Source organism: Anopheles stephensi, chromosome 3 (genome assembly GCF_013141755.1).
Source record: "Anopheles stephensi strain Indian chromosome 3, UCI_ANSTEP_V1.0, whole genome shotgun sequence".
Lineage (NCBI taxonomy): Eukaryota > Metazoa > Arthropoda > Insecta > Diptera > Culicidae > Anopheles > Anopheles stephensi.
In genome coordinates, this window is record NC_050203.1 from 43631176 (window position 1) to 43648451 (window position 17276).

The 17276-nt window shown below is 44.4% G+C and overlaps 1 protein-coding gene across 3 annotated transcripts; it reads right to left on the bottom strand.

Moving 5' to 3' along the window:
• Positions 1-901: 901 nt before the first annotated feature.
• On the bottom strand, positions 902-15473 carry LOC118510956 (protein Wnt-5). Of its 3 annotated transcripts, none has more exons than XM_036053412.1 (10): positions 14932-15473; positions 14013-14594; positions 9479-11534; positions 9162-9246; positions 5178-5358; positions 3653-3908; positions 3210-3389; positions 2686-2788; positions 2266-2433; positions 902-2120 (listed from the first exon to the last, which is right to left on the bottom strand). In XM_036053412.1, exons 2-10 carry the CDS (start codon positions 14231-14233, stop codon positions 1933-1935), a joined length of 3438 nt encoding a protein of 1145 aa, XP_035909305.1. In that variant the 5' UTR covers positions 14234-14594; positions 14932-15473; the 3' UTR covers positions 902-1932. The 3 variants fall into 3 exon arrangements, with proteins under 3 accessions (XP_035909305.1, XP_035909307.1, XP_035909306.1); XM_036053414.1 differs by having other exon boundaries at positions 15355-15461; XM_036053413.1 differs by having other exon boundaries at positions 14013-14611; positions 15355-15459.
• Between the last annotated feature and the right edge of the window lie 1803 nt (positions 15474-17276).

Below are 17276 nucleotides of genomic sequence, written 5' to 3' on the forward strand. Positions count from 1 at the left end.
TTGGGAGTCCCTTCAAGTTTGAGATTTGAAATTGCAGTTTTTCTGACCTTGGAGCCGGAAGCTTTGAGAGAACCAATGATGTATCCTGGAGGGGGAAGAGCTCGGTTTGCTGTCTTCTGGGCAAATTTTGGCGAGGTCCTTCATAAGGGACCTCCTAAACAACGCCATTAATACGAGGCCCCAAACCCAAATATGAGGTCACTATTAAAAGGTTATCGAATCGAGGTTCCTACTACGTGACTTCTTCACTGATGGTTAGTGTTGACTTACGCAGCTCCGCACAAGTGTAAAGTGTGAGATAGGGTTCTCCAGTCTTGAGGTAGCTGAACAATTGCCATTACAACCTCGAGAGGTGTCTTTCTGCCAGTTCTGACTTTGCTTGACTCAATTTTATCCGTAGCAGAGTAGTCAGTCCGTGCGTATGGGAAGGTGGTGTGCCTGGATGGGATTTTATCCCTGGCCCTGCCGTGATCGGCACGATCGGCTATCGCCTCGGCCAGCGAATCGTCCAAAACTTCAACTACAACTTTAAATAGTATAGGAATCCAGCGAACGATTCATCATTCAGGGTTCAGCGTTCAGGACGCAACTCGATGACACACAGAGACTCCTTAAGACTGCGAATCGATTTTGGCGCCATACGTAACATCGTTGCTTCATTATGTGTATGTTTTTTTAGAACAACAAAATGTAAATGTAACACGGTTTGGATGGGACCGGACATTCATCTTTTAGTTTTGGCAACCAGCGTCGCTAAATGGCTTACATTTAATTATACTCAAACTCATTGCAATGGACATCGGAATTGATGGATTAACAGATATGTTCATGCTCTCCGAATAAAATCCTCTTTTCTCAATTGCTTATTTAAATCGAAACCACTTCCCATTAAAACGCTCTGTTTTCATCGATCGATTTATGATTTTTATTGCTTCTTTGCTCATACTTACGACGGAAACATGTTTGGAATGAAAACGGACAATAATAATTCACTAAAAGTGCTCCTTTGTTCATATCACTTAAATAGGCAGGTTATACATTCGTTCGTTCATTCATAGCTAAAAGAGAATTTAGGAAATGCCTGTGAATAGTCAAGCCAGCAAATGCGGGCGAAATCAGAACTTTAACCCACAGCACAACGATACCATTGCTTGCTGCCGGTTCACGGAAAATCTGTCCCTTAGTGGGCCACAAATTTTGTACAAAATCGGTGTGAAGTATGACTACACGACAGTCGCTTAGATAGGTTGTTAAACGTTAAAAAGCTAGTTTGACCGTGCTCGAGTTTCAATCTCTGCGTCTAACACTTCTGTATCTACAGTAGGATTTGTGACATGCTTACGAGACACGAAATGTAAGAAGAACATTATCTCTCAGGCTTCGATAATCCATCTGCAGAGTCGATTAGTTATGTATTGCCAACTGTACCTTCCTAATATCAATTGCAAGTCCATCGAGCATCCTAGCGAATACTTAATTAATGCATTAAGTAAAACTGTACCTAATAATACTGTGTGTTGTATTGTTTGCTTTTGTTTTAGTAATATTCTTAACACGCGCTGCAATAACTGATATTTACAACTGACTATCATGCACCGGCAGTAACTAATGGAGAATGAATCGGTATTTGGGCTACTCACGGTGATAGTGAAATGTAGTGGCAAGAAATTGTCATAACAAGCGTCACGGAATGTTTGAAAGCAAAACATAATATTGTCGGCATTGCGCAGTCAGTCTGAGACAGTGTGTCTCGCTTGTGTTGTCAACCTGTTCACGGCTCGATTGTACCAATCTAACGATCAAACCTATATGACGAGGATCTGTATACCGGAATGACGAGTATACGTTTGCTATGCGCGGGGGGATGATCCATACCTTCGATTCATGTTCACACTAGCGCTGCTGCCCGCACCGCACTCACTTCTTATTCTATTATTTACACGTGTACTCCTCGATGCTTCTCGTGCAGACTTCGCACTTCACCTGACAGCACCACTGAAATTTACAATTACAGCGTTCCTTCACGATGATCTTCTTCGTGTTGTAACCTCTGCCACAGCAAAGTATGGAGCATCCGTCTAGCCCAGACGAGGTCTTGTTACACACCCGACCGTGTGTTCCTAGTGCAAAGCGCAACGGAAAAACAGAAACACCAACGATGCATTATTATTCGATGGTTAATTTTCAAATGTTCAAAAGCTGGTAGCTGGCGTGAAAGTGGAAGAACTTTAGGTCTAAACCATCTTCTTGACCAACACTGCTTACCTTGCCACATGAGCTGCCGGTTGACGCGACACCAGTCGGGACTTTCGTCGAGATAGATCAGGTCTAAGGCGGATGGAATTTTGTACCGCGGATCCTTTACCTGTAATCGGCCTCGTTTGTTCACTTTAACCTGCGTTGCTTCGTCATACTTTTCTCGCAAAAAGTCACCTTGAAAAGGGGGAAAATAGCGGAACGTTCGTTAACATCAGGCTAACATTCTTTACCATTTTGTTAGCAGCGGGAATGAAATTAATAATTATTATTTAAGGCTTCATGGCACTCCTATCGAACACACGCTAGCTAGTGGGTGAGCCCACAGAGCTACTACATGGCAAGGCATTGGCAAGACCGTTTATTCCGCACTCCTTAACTTAACGTTTCAAAATAAAACACTTACTTAAACACTTTACGAAAACTTACCTATTTCCCTTATCGATGTCAGCTGCTGCCAACAAGTGATCAAACTGCACGAACCCGATACTCCGTGACATTTGCAGATAATGCGCGATTTTTTAATGACGGCCTGGCCCATCGTAAATGTTGATAGGAAAGAGAAACAAATGCACACAGTTTTCATTAGCTTTTCAAAAATTTAAACAACAATCCCCCACGACGACTTCCCGGACCTCGTTAGGGGAACGGAATAATGATTGAAGAAACTTGCTGTAATCCCTTTCAAATGATGCCACATTTATGAACGCGATAAAATAGTTACGCCCAAATTTGTAATCATATTGCAGAGGTTCCTTTCTGCTGCGTGAGATTTGAAGCAACCGTATTAGGTTAGTGCTACGAGTCCCATGTCTCGTGGAATAACCTACGCATCCTTCTTTCAACACACTCACACACACACACACACACACACACACACACACACACACACAGCTCCGAAACCACCGGCCATGGTAGCCAATATAAAGGAAGTCCATTTGTGTTTTGCTTACCCTACGACCAGCTTCATTATTATGCAAATTCATCAGGGCTCGTGCCTTGGCCGACGCACTAAACTGTACACCGTTGAGCGTTTTCTCGGGTTTTCGGAATATCTTTTTCAATTTATCATAAATGTTGACGTTTTTCAGGTTGAATACCTCGGAGTTGGTGATTTCCTTGTTAATCCGTTCCTAATCATAATCACAAAAGAAGCAGAAGAAAGGGAAAACAAACCATGAGAAATGCATGAGAGATCTCTAAATACCATCTGATGCCCCCGGTGCGCCATGAGACCGTGCCATGAAACCAGTGCCGGAGAACCGAAGATGATGATGGTGCTATCGTCAACACGGTTCCGTAGCTAAAACCTTCGCCCCGCCCCGCTTCGCGAGTGTGGGAAGCTAACTCTGCTTTATTGCGAGATAAGCAAACTCTTAACACCTATGCCGCTTACCTGCAGGTCGCTGATTTCCTTCGGATTAAGGTTCGAGTTGGCGATCTCTTTCGCTATTTTATCCTGCAGCTTCTCCAGGTCCTCCGGCCGCAGAATCGTGTCCGTCTCGTTCAGCATCACGCCTGCCTTGGTGGTATCGTTGAGTGCGTCCAAGAGTCGTTCGATTATTTTCGGATACTTGGCCGGAATGGATACCAGGCCACGTGTGCCCCTCTTTTTCTCCTTCTCACGAATGTCGATGAAAGTTTGCGTGAATCTAAGTTGCGGGCGTAATGAGACAGAATTTGATAAAGCGAACCAAACCCATTAGCATGAAGCGATGAAGCTGCAGCGCCCGTTCAAAAATGACGGATGAACAGTCATTTGTACTGGCATTGTAGCATTGTTAACAAAAGTATACGCGCTACTTGCGATGAAAAATGTGCGCATTGTGTGTGCGTAGCGTACTGGGCAAGATTAGGTATTTTTGTTGTTATCGAATAAGTTGTCCAATTATGCTTAACTCGACGATAAATGCATTCCATTTATTTTCCACACCCAGATGATGTACGTAATGGTCGTATTTCTAAGCTACTACTCCAAGCATTGCACGATAAAAAGGTGAGGGAAAAAATATCGAAACAGGTTACTAAAACACTTAAGGAAATATTCCTTCTAGTTTAGCAACATTCTCGCATTCCTTAACATTGTTGTATACGTTAGCGTGTTGTGCAAGTGGAGCGGTCCGGTGGCAGATGCGATAAAGGCGGCAGCCTTCGCACGGCAGGACCGGGTTTAAAATCCCATCCAGATCTCGCTTCCTCTCCGTACGCAGGGCTGACTACCTTGCTACGGGTAAAATCATGCCACAAAAAGCCAGCCAGAAATGGCAGGCCAAGACCTTTCTGTTGGCTGTTGTTAGTGCCAAGGAAGGAAGTGTAAGTTAGCCTATGAACAAATGTGAATGCCACTAAATGTGCAATATGTGCTGAGCACGCAAACGCTGCTCTGCAGTTTAGTTTACTCATCCCTTTGAACGTGCTAACCCATTGGGCCGCTGCCAAAAATTGACCTTAATCGCCCACAATTAGCAACAACTCACCCCGGTCGTTGTAAAAAGGGTCCTACAATCATTAAACCAACAACGACAAAAAGAACTTCAAATACCCAGAGCGGTGTTTAGAAACACGTTTCACGAGATCAAACCTCTCGTACACTATCATTATGACAAGCATATGTAAATCCCTGCCAAAAATATAATACAGGCGTGCAGATGCACACGCTGCTGGGCCCGGCGTCGAGTGTCGTCGTGTGTTTTTGAAATATGGTGCGCCATAAGCATAAACCAAACGCTGGCTGTCCCTCGATCCCAGATCTCTAGCAGGCCTACCCGTAAGGGTGTTACAAACTAACGACTAAACGTGCACCGCTCGTGCATGGACACTCTTGCCCTCTTACATGTATAATAACCACTCTCGTCAAGTTCACACTGCCCCGGTGCCAAGAACAGATCCGTGTGATTTGTGTGCCTCTAGCTTGTACTCACTTGTAACCGTATTCCATGTCGTCGCCGCATCCGCCCCAGGTCCAGTCGTCATTTAGCTTGGAGGGTCGGCTGCTACGGGAACAGCCACAGGAAGCGAGTTGGCCATCACGGCAGGCCCGTGCAATAAAGCTAGATGCTGCAGCCGCGGCCATTGCATACACGAACGCCATCTCCGGGGATCCTGAATATGGAATATGGAAAGGATGGTAGCCGTACAGGTTATCTTTTTTTTTCTTTCTTATCATTCAAATTGCCAGAGTTTTATATAGGTCGAAAACTTGTGTCATATATGTATAGGGGACGGAAGGGAAACATCGAGATAAAAAGCAGTCACATATTAATATCTTAAAAACGTGCTGTCCAAACTCATCTTTTTTATCTTTTTTTACGATAGAAATCGACAAAGGACGCGCCGTTCAGTCTGGCACATCGAAGAGCGCTCTGGAGCGAAGTTCATACGGACGCGTAAGGACCTCAGGAGCATGTCCAGCTACACGGTAAATGTAATTTTATGTTTTTGTGGTTGTTGTTGTATTTCAGAAGATTGGCAAACACAATTCATATTATTTTAATACATTCTAAAGTAGCTTACTTTGGGACAGCCCGGTGGTAGAGGCGACTGCGATGTCGATCTTCACTACGCAGAACCCGTACCGAGGACTGTGACTACATTTTCAGACTGAACTTTGAAATAACTTTGCTAGTGATTTAAAAAAAATCCAATACCTGCCAAGCTATGGTGATAATATCCCCCTATCTGCGGTTAAATGTCCTGTTTAAAGGACCTATGTGTGTTCAAAAACAGAGCGAAAAAAAGGAGGCCCTTAGAATTCCGTTGTACATGATTCACCTATCAACGAAATTTCACACGATCTTCATGCCTTCATACCTACGCGGCCAAGCAATGTACCGTAGCATTCATCACGTGCGAACAAGCAAAGCATGGAGCCACCAAAGCTATCCTCCGCCACATATGCTTCAAATTTGCTGACGTGTTGTGCTAATCTTAGTTTTGACTGTATTTGATTTGTGAAAACACGGCAAAAACAAACCTTCGCGCTGAACCAACAACACGAACACCCTCGGTAGCGATAGGCAGCCGGCTAGCTGTATTCCACCAAAGCCAGAAGGGTAAACAATTTGCTGTGTTGTGTTCTTCCTTTAAACAGCGGCAGGACGAGCGAGCAGCTCCACAAAGCCGATGGGTTTTGCGGGCGAACGGAACAGTCGGAACTGTTATTGTTATATTTGTGAGTAAATCTTTTGTAAGCGTAATGAAGTTCATCTCATTTTCGTAACGAACGGGAGCGGTTTTCCGGTTGGATGGTTGGTTGGCTCCTTGGCTCGCGAAATGCCCCATGGTTGGGAAATTTCTTTCCCTTGCTCTGTTTGTTTCCACTGCAGCCCCGAGCTTTTGCTGAGAGCAGCCGCATTATTCCTTTGCCTTTTTCTCTAGCACAGTGTTATCCTTGTTAAAGAACGCACCACAATGTAACCAGGCGTCAGGCAATGTGGTGGAGCCGTGGAACGCGAGAGTCGCGCAGGCTTTCAAGGAATTCATTAAATTTGCATTATTCTATGAAAAAGCAATAATGCTGCTTTATTAACCGTACTTTTTTTAGGTGCGTCTCAATTGCTATTTGCGCCAAGTTTATTCATTTTGTTAAAGTAAATCAGCGAAAAACAGAGGGCATATTGTGAGTGGTTTGTGCACAATGCAGGAGTAATTAATTTACGAACGGCTCATGCCACTGAAGATAACACATTTCGATCAGGTATCGTCAGTAAATGTGTTGTATCTTTCGCAAAAATACAACATTTATCGACTCGATTCAATGGAGCAGGTTCACTGCTTCAGAGGTAGGAGAAACGGAATGCACAAGACTTCATTACACGTTGCAAAACTTCTTTTCAGAAAAACCTTCCTTCGGGGAGTCGGGGTTTTCCGTTGCTCTTATTAATATCTTATTAATTGAATATTATAGTATCTAACCCAGACCTCATTAAAAATTGTAATGAATCTCCGAACCGAGCACAAGTCGGCGTCTAGTTGCAAAGCCCCAGAAGATTACGAGCAACCCCGACAAAACAGGTGGTTGGGTTATGCATGAGCTGGCGACGAAGGACGAACTTTCTTCATCATGCCGCAAAGCAAATTTAAATAAACGAAACCAACGGCATCTGCATCGGGCTTAGCGCAAGGGTAGACGAGGCGAATAAGGGGCGTTTCCTTTCGTTCGAACGATCGGCGACGAAGATGAAATAGCATCGGGAAAATTCTTTGTAAAACCATCGCCCAATTACGAGAGTCCGCCTGCACATTTCCCAATATCCTTTTGAATCACAACACATACCTTCCCAACCCCATAGATTGCATTGCGAACACAGTCACTGAATGATCATGACAACGTGATTTCGTTGCTAATTGACCACCTGTTGCAGCTTTCTCTGGAACCAGCGTACCGTGCGTCTCTTTGTGAACCGCCGTCTTACATTAGAAGTACGCGCGACACTCAGTCTTCTTTGTTTCCTTCCATTCAAATACTCAACAAATAAAACAAAATATAGAAACATGTAAGTAAAACATTTACACGAACCGCTACTAGCTACCGCTGCAGCAAAAGGTTCGATTATGTTACGCCCTGCGCTTCCCGCAAAACGAACAACTTTTGTTACGAGTGCCGCAGCTTAAAACGTCACATCAGTTATGCATATGCACCCTTTTTTCGCAGAACCGTTTCTGTCACAAAACACCAAACAATGGTTCTTGTGCCCCGACCCGACCGCACACGCACCGGGCACAACAAGGGCACCGTGGCTCGGCCGAATCAGTTTTGCTGTTATCAATTGCTTACAACGAACGGAGGGTGTCCTTAATTTTGCATCGCTAGTCAGTTACCTAGAAAATCCGAACCGTGCTCTCGTGGTCAGGGCCACAGGGCAGCGCCAACCCACTACGCATTGCAACATTAGGCTCCGGTCACGCCATTCCATGCGTGGAAAATTGAAAATTGGTTACGGACTTGTTCTAGCACCGAACAAATGGGACACCGGGTGTCCCATGTTTCCCTTTTTCTTCCCAGGGTAGTTTTTTCCGGTAATATAGCGTAACATCCTATGTAAGGTTCGTCGTACTTTAAGTGGTAACTTTGTAGAATTTTGTATTTTCTTTATCATGGGTGGTCGTGGACCACCAGCATTCGTTTTTCTGCCCTTGTATTCTACCCTCGTGTGTGTGTGCATTATGCCAGCGAATGATTTGAATTTATAGACCTTCGTGTGAGAAAACGAAGCCTTCAGGAACGAAATACAACCAGCGAAATTCGTTACACAGATAAATGGGCCATGCGTTATATTAGAATTTATTTGAGATGGATGCCTGTGAGAATCACAGAAGCATTGAGCAAAAGGGTTTTTACGTTTAAACACGTAAAACTTCCAGTCTTGAGACTTTCTGCTTCATTCGACTCTTAGAACTAGTGTTATGTTTAGCTAATACTTATATTTGGCTTTACGATGCCTGGATGTTTTGAGACACGGTTGGTCAAAAACCTACATCGTTGCAGTTAGGAGCACATGAATGTCATGAATACCCTGTCATGTAATTATGTTGTACATACACTGCACAAAAAAAACAATCGTGCAATTGAATATCGTCGTGTCGAACGTCGTAAACGTAACGTAAAGTAACTGCTTCTCAATGTCATTGACAAATTAATCGATGAATAAATTTAAGCACCAATAATTATTTGCTTTTCATCTTCGGCACACCTCTTATGTATAACCTTTGAAACCAGTGGGTTCCTTCCATAGCTTGTGCACTGGCAACAAACGCATTTGTTACTTCAACCGTGGCCCGGATGTGTTTCAATTAGCTTCCTTTCCATTGAGCATTTGTTGCACAAGAACGAGCAGTTATTGTTTGCGGGACGAGCAATCGATTGCTAAGCTTTGAATATGACTGTAGTTTGTAGTGTGACTCACCTATGTTTGATATGGGTCCAAAAACGGTATCATCATTCACGACGCTGCAATTCCACCTACGGTTCCGGAACTGATGTTTGCATTCCTTCAACGATAGCGAACGAGAAACGATACAGCGCGATTAGAGTAAGCGACCGGAGAGCAACAAAAACGTCTAATCTTCCACTAGTTCCACAACACTGATGCATTTTTGAAGCATATCGTCGTCCTTGTTCCCATGCCATCCACCCTGGACGTTATACACAAGGATCGGCATTCCTGACCAATGGAACAGCATGCATTCCCTGTCATCGGTTACAGAATTCACAAAAGCTCACCTGTATGGCCGCCCGAGCTCCTCGACTGATTGCTGGCATAATGCTCGTGTGCTGAGCACACAGTTTCTGCTGGCCGCCACTTAGCGCGCTGAGCGTGTAGCATAGATCCGGGTTCAGGTCCACAATATCTTTCTCATTGCCATCCGCTGATAAAGTCCGATTACGGTAATTGTGACTTCTATTGTTGTTCTCGCCGGATCCTTCATTCGTCAGTTGCTCCGCCGTTGTGCTTGCTGCTAACGACTCCAACGAACCGAACGCCGTCGCAGCCATACGACTCTCGTACCGTCCATCCCTGCCCGTCGGCCCATGCAGCCGTCCGGTGGAAGCGTACAGTTGCTGGTGTTGTTGTTTGCTGGATGCCTGCTGCACACCACTACCATGCTCGTTGCGCCGCACCCGAGAGGACGGAGACTGCTTCCGGCTTCCGGTGGCACGTCCTGGCTTGGCGGGCCGCACGCCAGCCATATCTTGCCGTGTGGCAGCGTCACTGCTGCCACGCTCGACATCATCCATTTGTAGTACCGAGGCGTCGTCGTTCAATATTACCGTTTTTGGCTCCTCTTTGGCCCCATTGAGTTTGATGGGTGGCTGCTTGCTGCCCCGGCGTTTACCATTTTTACGTTGCCTCTTTTTCCCTTCGCCTTTTGTTGTGGTCGCTCGCGATGACGTTCCGTTTAGCTTCGGCCCATTCATGCTCCATCGCTGCTCTTCGATCTCAGTGGATGCCGCACGGATTGGGGATCCTTTCGCTTTATTTGCAAGAGCGCCACTTTTCATACGTGGAGTTGTAGAAGCGGTTCGATTGTTTCTACCGCTCATGCCACCCACTGGCTGCTCCGTCCTGGGGCCAGGAGTAGTAGCAGATGCCATTGATTTATGTCCAAACTTTCGTACACCATTTTTTTCCTTCGTTTCTCGCATTCTGGAGAACGGCGGTGGTGCAATCTCGTCCTGCGATGAAACCGTCATCTTAGCGCTGTCGGCCACGGCGCGATTGGCAGATTCGTTCGGTTTCTGCCCCTTATCGCTGACAGTTTCACTTGTTTGATCGTTCTGCAAAAATACTTGTGGCACTATAGTGATTTTTTCCGCCTTCAATGCTTGCAGTCCTTCCTCCTTCTTGTCCGACAGGATGTCGTGCGAATCAGGAAACGCTTTCTTTGGCATATTGATCGAAGCGGAGATCTGGGCCCGTCCCACCGACCGATTGTTGGAGGTACTTGTATCCCCTTTCGTGCTTTGGCCGCGGTTCGACGGCGCAAAGTTTCGATGCTCCCTCGCGTCCTTTGCGAACGATCCTCCTCCGGCTGCCAGCGATAAATGATGCGGTGCGACTGTGGCTGGCAGTATGGTGGTGGCCGCAGTCTGCCCGACCCGTTCGGTACCGTTTTTCTGCAGCGAGGGAAAAACTACAAATTTGCTTTGAAAGTTTTTATCGGATTGGGTCAGATTCTGTAACATCAATATGTGCCGCTTCAGATCGTCGATGTTGGTAGATGAACCGTGAAATACGGATGCCGTTTTCTCCTTTTCGCTCGCGGACGTCTTCAGCGCCAAGGGAATGATGTACTTGCGCTCCTTTTTCCCACTGCCGCCATCGTCGTCGGAAATCATGTGATCCCCGGCACCTATCACACTCGGTGCATGTGGTTTACTCCTCGCGGACAGCATCGATCGGGTTCCGTACTCCCCTTCGTTGCCGATGGTTTTCTCAAAGTGGTTCACAAACGAAGGTGACACAGTGGTGAGGAAGGTTATCGAAACGTTGCTACCGCCGAACGCACTCTCCGCACTAAAGACGGGTGGCGCAGCAGGTGGTGGTGCGTTAGTGCCAGCGCTCCCTATCCACCCACCTGTGCTCTTATGTGTGAACGGATCCTTTTTGGGGCTCTTACTATCAGCATTGCCGTCGATCGGACGGATGAACTGATCGAGATTATGAACGGACTTGAGCTTGTTGCGTATGTCGGTTAGATTCAGCAGCACACTATTATTTGACAGCACCTCCTGTTCCGCTCGGAACACAATAAAAGGAGACTTGAGTCCCAGGGATCTGCGAAAAGAAAAACAAGATAAACAAGAAAAACGTGGAAACATATTTTAATTTAAGAGCCACCGGAACATACACGATACGTTTGACTGTTAGCAATAGCAAGGGAACGCCAGCTATTGTGTACAGCAAATCGGTTTTAATATATGAATGTGAATTATTGCTTCTAATAAATTGTTTTGTTTGTGGTTTTCATTCGAGCTATGTCTAGGCGAGCTGGATATTTCACCTTTCAACGTATTGAATATGTGTTATCGTGCGTATCGTCCAATCTGTTATTAGTGTTATTACACCCTCTTTCCAATCTATCATTTTTGTAGGGAAGGTTACTGTAATGGATTATTTTATATATAAAGAAATACCCATGGTAAACTAACTTACTATTCTTTTTAGCACCTACATATATGTTGTCCACAGATGTATGCCAAGTTACGAATTTGCAGAAATTTTATTCTCGAGCAGCACAACTACGCTAAGATTGTCAATATACAATGAATTTGTTTCAAAGAAAAATACCAAACTCTTCGTCAAGCGGTTTTTTGTCAAGCGTTAAACGCAATGGTTACACCTCCTAGCAATTAAAAAGATGAAGCGGCCGAAGCTTACTTAAATTCAACATTTCTTTAGCTCTCGAATTTGGGGCGACGGTTCGCGAAGGTGCTCGCTCTCCTGTAGCCAATGCACTGCTTCGATAACATTGATTGATGATTACATTAGTCAATAATCTGCGATGACGACGGACGGGCGACGAACGGATTCGAGCGTGCTTGTCATTCTTGTGATTTTTGCCTTTTTCTCTAAATGCGCATTTATTATTTGATATTGTTATTCGATGCTGTTGTGTATTTGTTCATAGTGCAGGGCACAATTTGTTAGAACCCCTTATTTCTGGAAAACTATCGGGCTTAGAACTGGGACCCTTCCTTCAGTCGTTCGTAGGGATTCATCAACCCGTTGCAGGGCGCATTGTATCACGATTTACCATACAAGCTTACAAACGGAAGCGCTCGAGAAAAAGCAACCGACCCGTGTAAAAAGGTTTGCCGAGCCAAGCTGATTTAAATCCGCCCGGAATATCGTCATCTCGCCAGCTGTTACCAGGGTTGCTTTCAGAGGGCTTTTGTCTGTATCAAGCCAAAGAAAACGGATTACCGATATCATATTGCCGAGTGAAACTGATGGCTTTAACGAGCCACTCGGCCCTGCCCGTTCCGATAATATTACTACGCCTTGGCGCAGGCTCTCAACTAGGGGACGAAGTCAACAATGTAAGGATTGTACCTAGCTGCACTCCCCACAGGAGGAACGATTATTACCGTACCACTTTTGCTATGAGGTAATCTAATCATAAATAGCAGATAATTATTTGCGTTATTTGATTTGAGTTTGTTTTTTTTTTTTGCTTTGGTTTTGAACATTTTTGCCAATCGTTTTGACAAGCGAGGCAACCGTCTGTGGTTTGCTAAATGTAATGAATTAAGGAAACAAACGAGATAAAAGATGGTAAATTCATTCAATCGGCTACATTCTAAACAGTGTCTTTCGTGCACGTCTGTCGCGGCTGATGCTTGGCCATACGGTGGAGCAAATTAACTTCATTTGTCGCTTGTGAGGCAATGCTTACACCCAATTTATATCACTTTCTTCGTTCATTTCACTGTTGCGCTTAAAGACAGACAAGAAGATCAGGAAGCAGAGCCAACACCTCTGCACTTCTTTTTAACTAAATCTGCCGTACAGTCATCAAGACACAACGCAACGCAATAGCATAGAAAATGGTCGTACGAGCCATGGTCAGAGTCCATGATTCTTAAAATTTTTACAAATCGTCTTTAGATGAGCCTAAAGTGGCTATTAAACTATAGCGTTACAGAGTAATCTAGCCAAGAACTTCTTCAAAGTTAATAATGTTAATCAAAGGGCTACCTCAAAAATACGTTCATCAGTACGAAGATAGACAACGAACAATTTGCATTGAATGACGAACATTTTGCTCTTAAGTAGTGATGTAAATTAAACAATAGATAACATATAATAATGTTTTCTTCGATTTCATTATGATTTTCGTTTTTGAGGCCAGTATGTTTCTTCAGCTATAAAAGATTCATGGAATCGGAATAAGTATCTCCCTTTTACAGTGAAGAATTAATGAAGGAAAAAAGAATGTTCGGCACAACTAGTCTCCAAAGATCTTATATATCAATCATTATTAAACAAAAACAAATGAAAATTTTGCTTCGTGCATCATTCTAAACGTTAGGCAATTTAAAAAAATATAGAGATTACAACTAGCGGAATAAGAACATTCAAAACAATAGGCATCTGTTCCTATGTGATTCAACTATTTAAATTTAGATTAACACAATGTGTCTGCCATATAGTGCCCTATCGTCGAACACGTTTTACATACAATAAACAATAGCGCTTCAGAATGAAAAATGTTCGAAAACAACAGAAAATACATTAGTCTTTTTAACTTACATCCAAGTCGGAATCCCTTGTCCTAGTGCGACTCCCAACGCGCTGCCACTGCCGCTGCCGCTGCTGCTGACCGTACCGAGGATGACTGTAGCAATCCATATAAGAATAATCCATCCTCGACTTAGCTCGATGTCAGTGGCCATCATCGCCACTGCTTTCAGGGAGGATTTTCCCGCTTTACACATTTTGCTTTGCACTGATATATGTATATACATATACATAAATAACTATATATATATATATATATATATATATTGGACACTAGTTTCTTGATCACTCTAAAGCCATTTGCGTAGCTGTCACTACGAATACGCGTACACGGGCAGTTTCAATGCGTTGCAAGGTATATCACACAAAACTACTTATCGCTTGTTGTATCTTCGACTCACAATACTTGATATTGGTATCGCTTTTCAAGATGCTAAAACTTTTCTCTCTCGCAAGGAGTACGCAAGAGGCCAAGATCATTTGCGATGTTTGTGTACAGGAACAGAGGCTGTAGTTGGTACGGATGTAGTATCATATTCATGGACGATGATGATCTTCGTTTAGCACGCATTGTTGAGAGCTTTCACCATTTATCTACAATACACAAATATCTGTAATACACAAGATTCACTCTGGTCTAGATATTCATGTTTCGAGAACATGAACATGTCTGTGGTACATGAGTTTAATCCATAGAGCTGGAGCACTGCACTAGCCACGCTATTCCTTTTGATCGGTGCGAATATACGTTGCGTTGCTTGAAATGGTGCGCCTACGACATTTGTGCCACCGCCACAATGAATGCGAACAACAATAAACGCATAGTGCTCACATAGGAATTATGTTATTTTAAGCGCTGCGTAATGCTATCGCGCCTCGAGTGCAACAAAAGTATGGGTTTCGCCTCCGAAGGTGGTGGTACCTCACATACCTTTTCCTAGCTTACGGCTTTTGTACCATCGCTGGCGGATGCGACACGATCGTAGTTTTGCCTGAACGATGATCTGGATGGAAGCTGCACGGGAATGGCTTACTGGTTGGCACAACGCTTTTTTCTTTGCGTTTTCATACCGTTCACTTTTATCCGTTTCCGTGGCAACTGTCCACTACCTCTCAGAATGGCACTGCATTTATTCCACTTCTTCGCTTCACGAGCTGAAGCCCCAGCGGCACGGACCACGAACGTGAAGCGTGTCAACTGTTTCGGGCTAGCTGCCGCAAAATAAAGCACTGTCGGGACCGTTTGCTGGCCGTCCTGTTGCAGAACTGTTATCGCGTCATCGCCACATTCCTCCAATGCGCGTTTAATTAATTTCTTTGTTATTTAGCTCTTGCCGAAGCCCGACGGACGAACCGATCTGTAGTGTGAAGGAGTCCAAGACTTGCTGTTTACAACTCAGCACGAAACACGGCAGCACCGACAGATCTCAGCATGACTGAATTAACTACTCTGAGCGAGCACAGCATCTCGAGCTGACTATGCAGTTCCAGCAACATAAAACATTCATTCCCGCCATGGAAGAGAGCGAAACTCTCCCAAAATATAGCTGCACGCTCTAGTGGTACGTACGGTGCGACTGCTCTCGCTGCCAGCCCTAATGCGTGGCCGATGGCTGGCGACATCTCTTTCTACGCAGGGGCCGTCAGCTCGGTTGCATTTCAAACTTTACCGATTTTGTACACAGAAACATAATTTATTTTGTGATGGCAAATGAAGCATCAAAGTGCCGTTGTTTTCGATTGCTGCAAAATGTTTGAAAAGCCTTGCTCAACATAAACCTGGTCGTTGCTCGGGACGGTAGATCAACAAAAACCACGGACAAGCTTTGATTGTACTGAAGCCATCAATCGACTTGGAAACTCAGAACTCATACAACAGTTTCGCGGGTCGTGTGACGATCTCAGCGCGGGATGTTACGTTCCGGTTTGGTTGTACGCCAGCGAAAAAATGTTGCATGCCCATTAATGTCTACACTAGTGGGCGGAGTTATGCTCCCAATGTTTCTCTGCCAAATTTAATCAGAGAAATTAAACTTTTGCAGGGGTTCTCAAACCATTCCTTTGCTGTGTTTGCACTCAATTTTTAATTGCTCATAGTTTGTTTTGCTCACGCGTCTAACGTGCGTACCGTAATTACTCTGCGCTACATAGTTCCTCAGCTTTAAAGTATTTTTTTAAATTTCCATGCCTCTTTTTATTTTACACAATGCAATGTGAACAAAACAAGTAGGTAGAGCCCCTGCAAAAACGACAATGGTTTTTTTTCTTTATCGTTTTAAGTAATTGAGTAACTCGATCATAAGTGATTGAACCCATTCGCCGGCCAAGTTATTGAACCGTCGTATCTCGATTTAACGGTCGACGAAAATCAGATTGGCCCAATACCTTTCATCTGCCTAGTTAAGTTTGGACATAATTTGAAGCATGATGTTCGGAATCGTTGCAAAGAACATTTCGACCCGAACGCCCCCTAGCTTTCATTACATGGATGCGATTATGTTTGTTTGAATCTGCACTATGCACTATCGTCCTGCGAGCTTCCACATCCACATCCGGCTACCTTTCATCAAAAAATCATTCCGTTTCTATTGCCCCGAAGTACTGTGGCGCGTTGTCGAACTTGTCGCATCGCCCTGGACAGACGTCGATAAAGACCAAACAGAATAAATAAACAGGAAACTGCATCAAAGCTATAATGTGCATTTGCAGCCGCATAGTATGTAGCGGCATTTCTTCTTTGAACTTCACTCTGTGTGTGTGGCCGTGTGCCCTTCGCAACGCATACCTAACATCGTTCCCTGCTGCCCAAGAGAGTGAGAGCGAGAGAGAGTGCCAGCATAACCTAAGCCAGGACAGGTCAACGAGTGGTCTACGCTGAAGCATACTCTCCTGAGCATAAAATCAAATAGCGTCCAACCTTATAGGCCTTTCGCTCCATCACCACCATCATCATCATCACCGTTCTTTCTATCTTTCCTCCATTAGCGGTTCTGCATGCATTTACCAGTTTTCCATCTCTTTGCTTTGTATCGCACCGCCTTGTTGTGTTACACGCCGCAGCTATTGTGCACCGTATTTGTAATGTTAGTGATAACGATTTAATTACTATACTGTAGCGTGGCTGGGCGCGAGTTTTACTGAAGTATCATGTCCCAATTTGGGCCAATCGCAAGGTATACATTTTGGCGGCGATTCTATATGCTAGATTTGTTTAAAAATATTTCGTTTGTTTACTAGTAGCCGTACATTGTCAACGGCACAAGTGTATATTCTTCA

Bases quoted from the DNA above. Each gene is read 5' to 3' on its own strand.
- LOC118510956 (XM_036053412.1), bottom strand. From the start codon at position 14,233: ATGTATATGTATATACATATATCAGTGCAAAGCAAAATGTGTAAAGCG. The intron at 3,390-3,652 runs GTAAGCGGCATA...GATTATGATTAG, and splicing joins AGGAAATCAGCGACCTGCAG to GAACGGATTAACAAGGAAAT. The intron at 2,789-3,209 runs GTAAGCAAAACA...ACGATGGGCCAG, and splicing joins ATAATGAAGCTGGTCGTAGG to GCCGTCATTAAAAAATCGCG.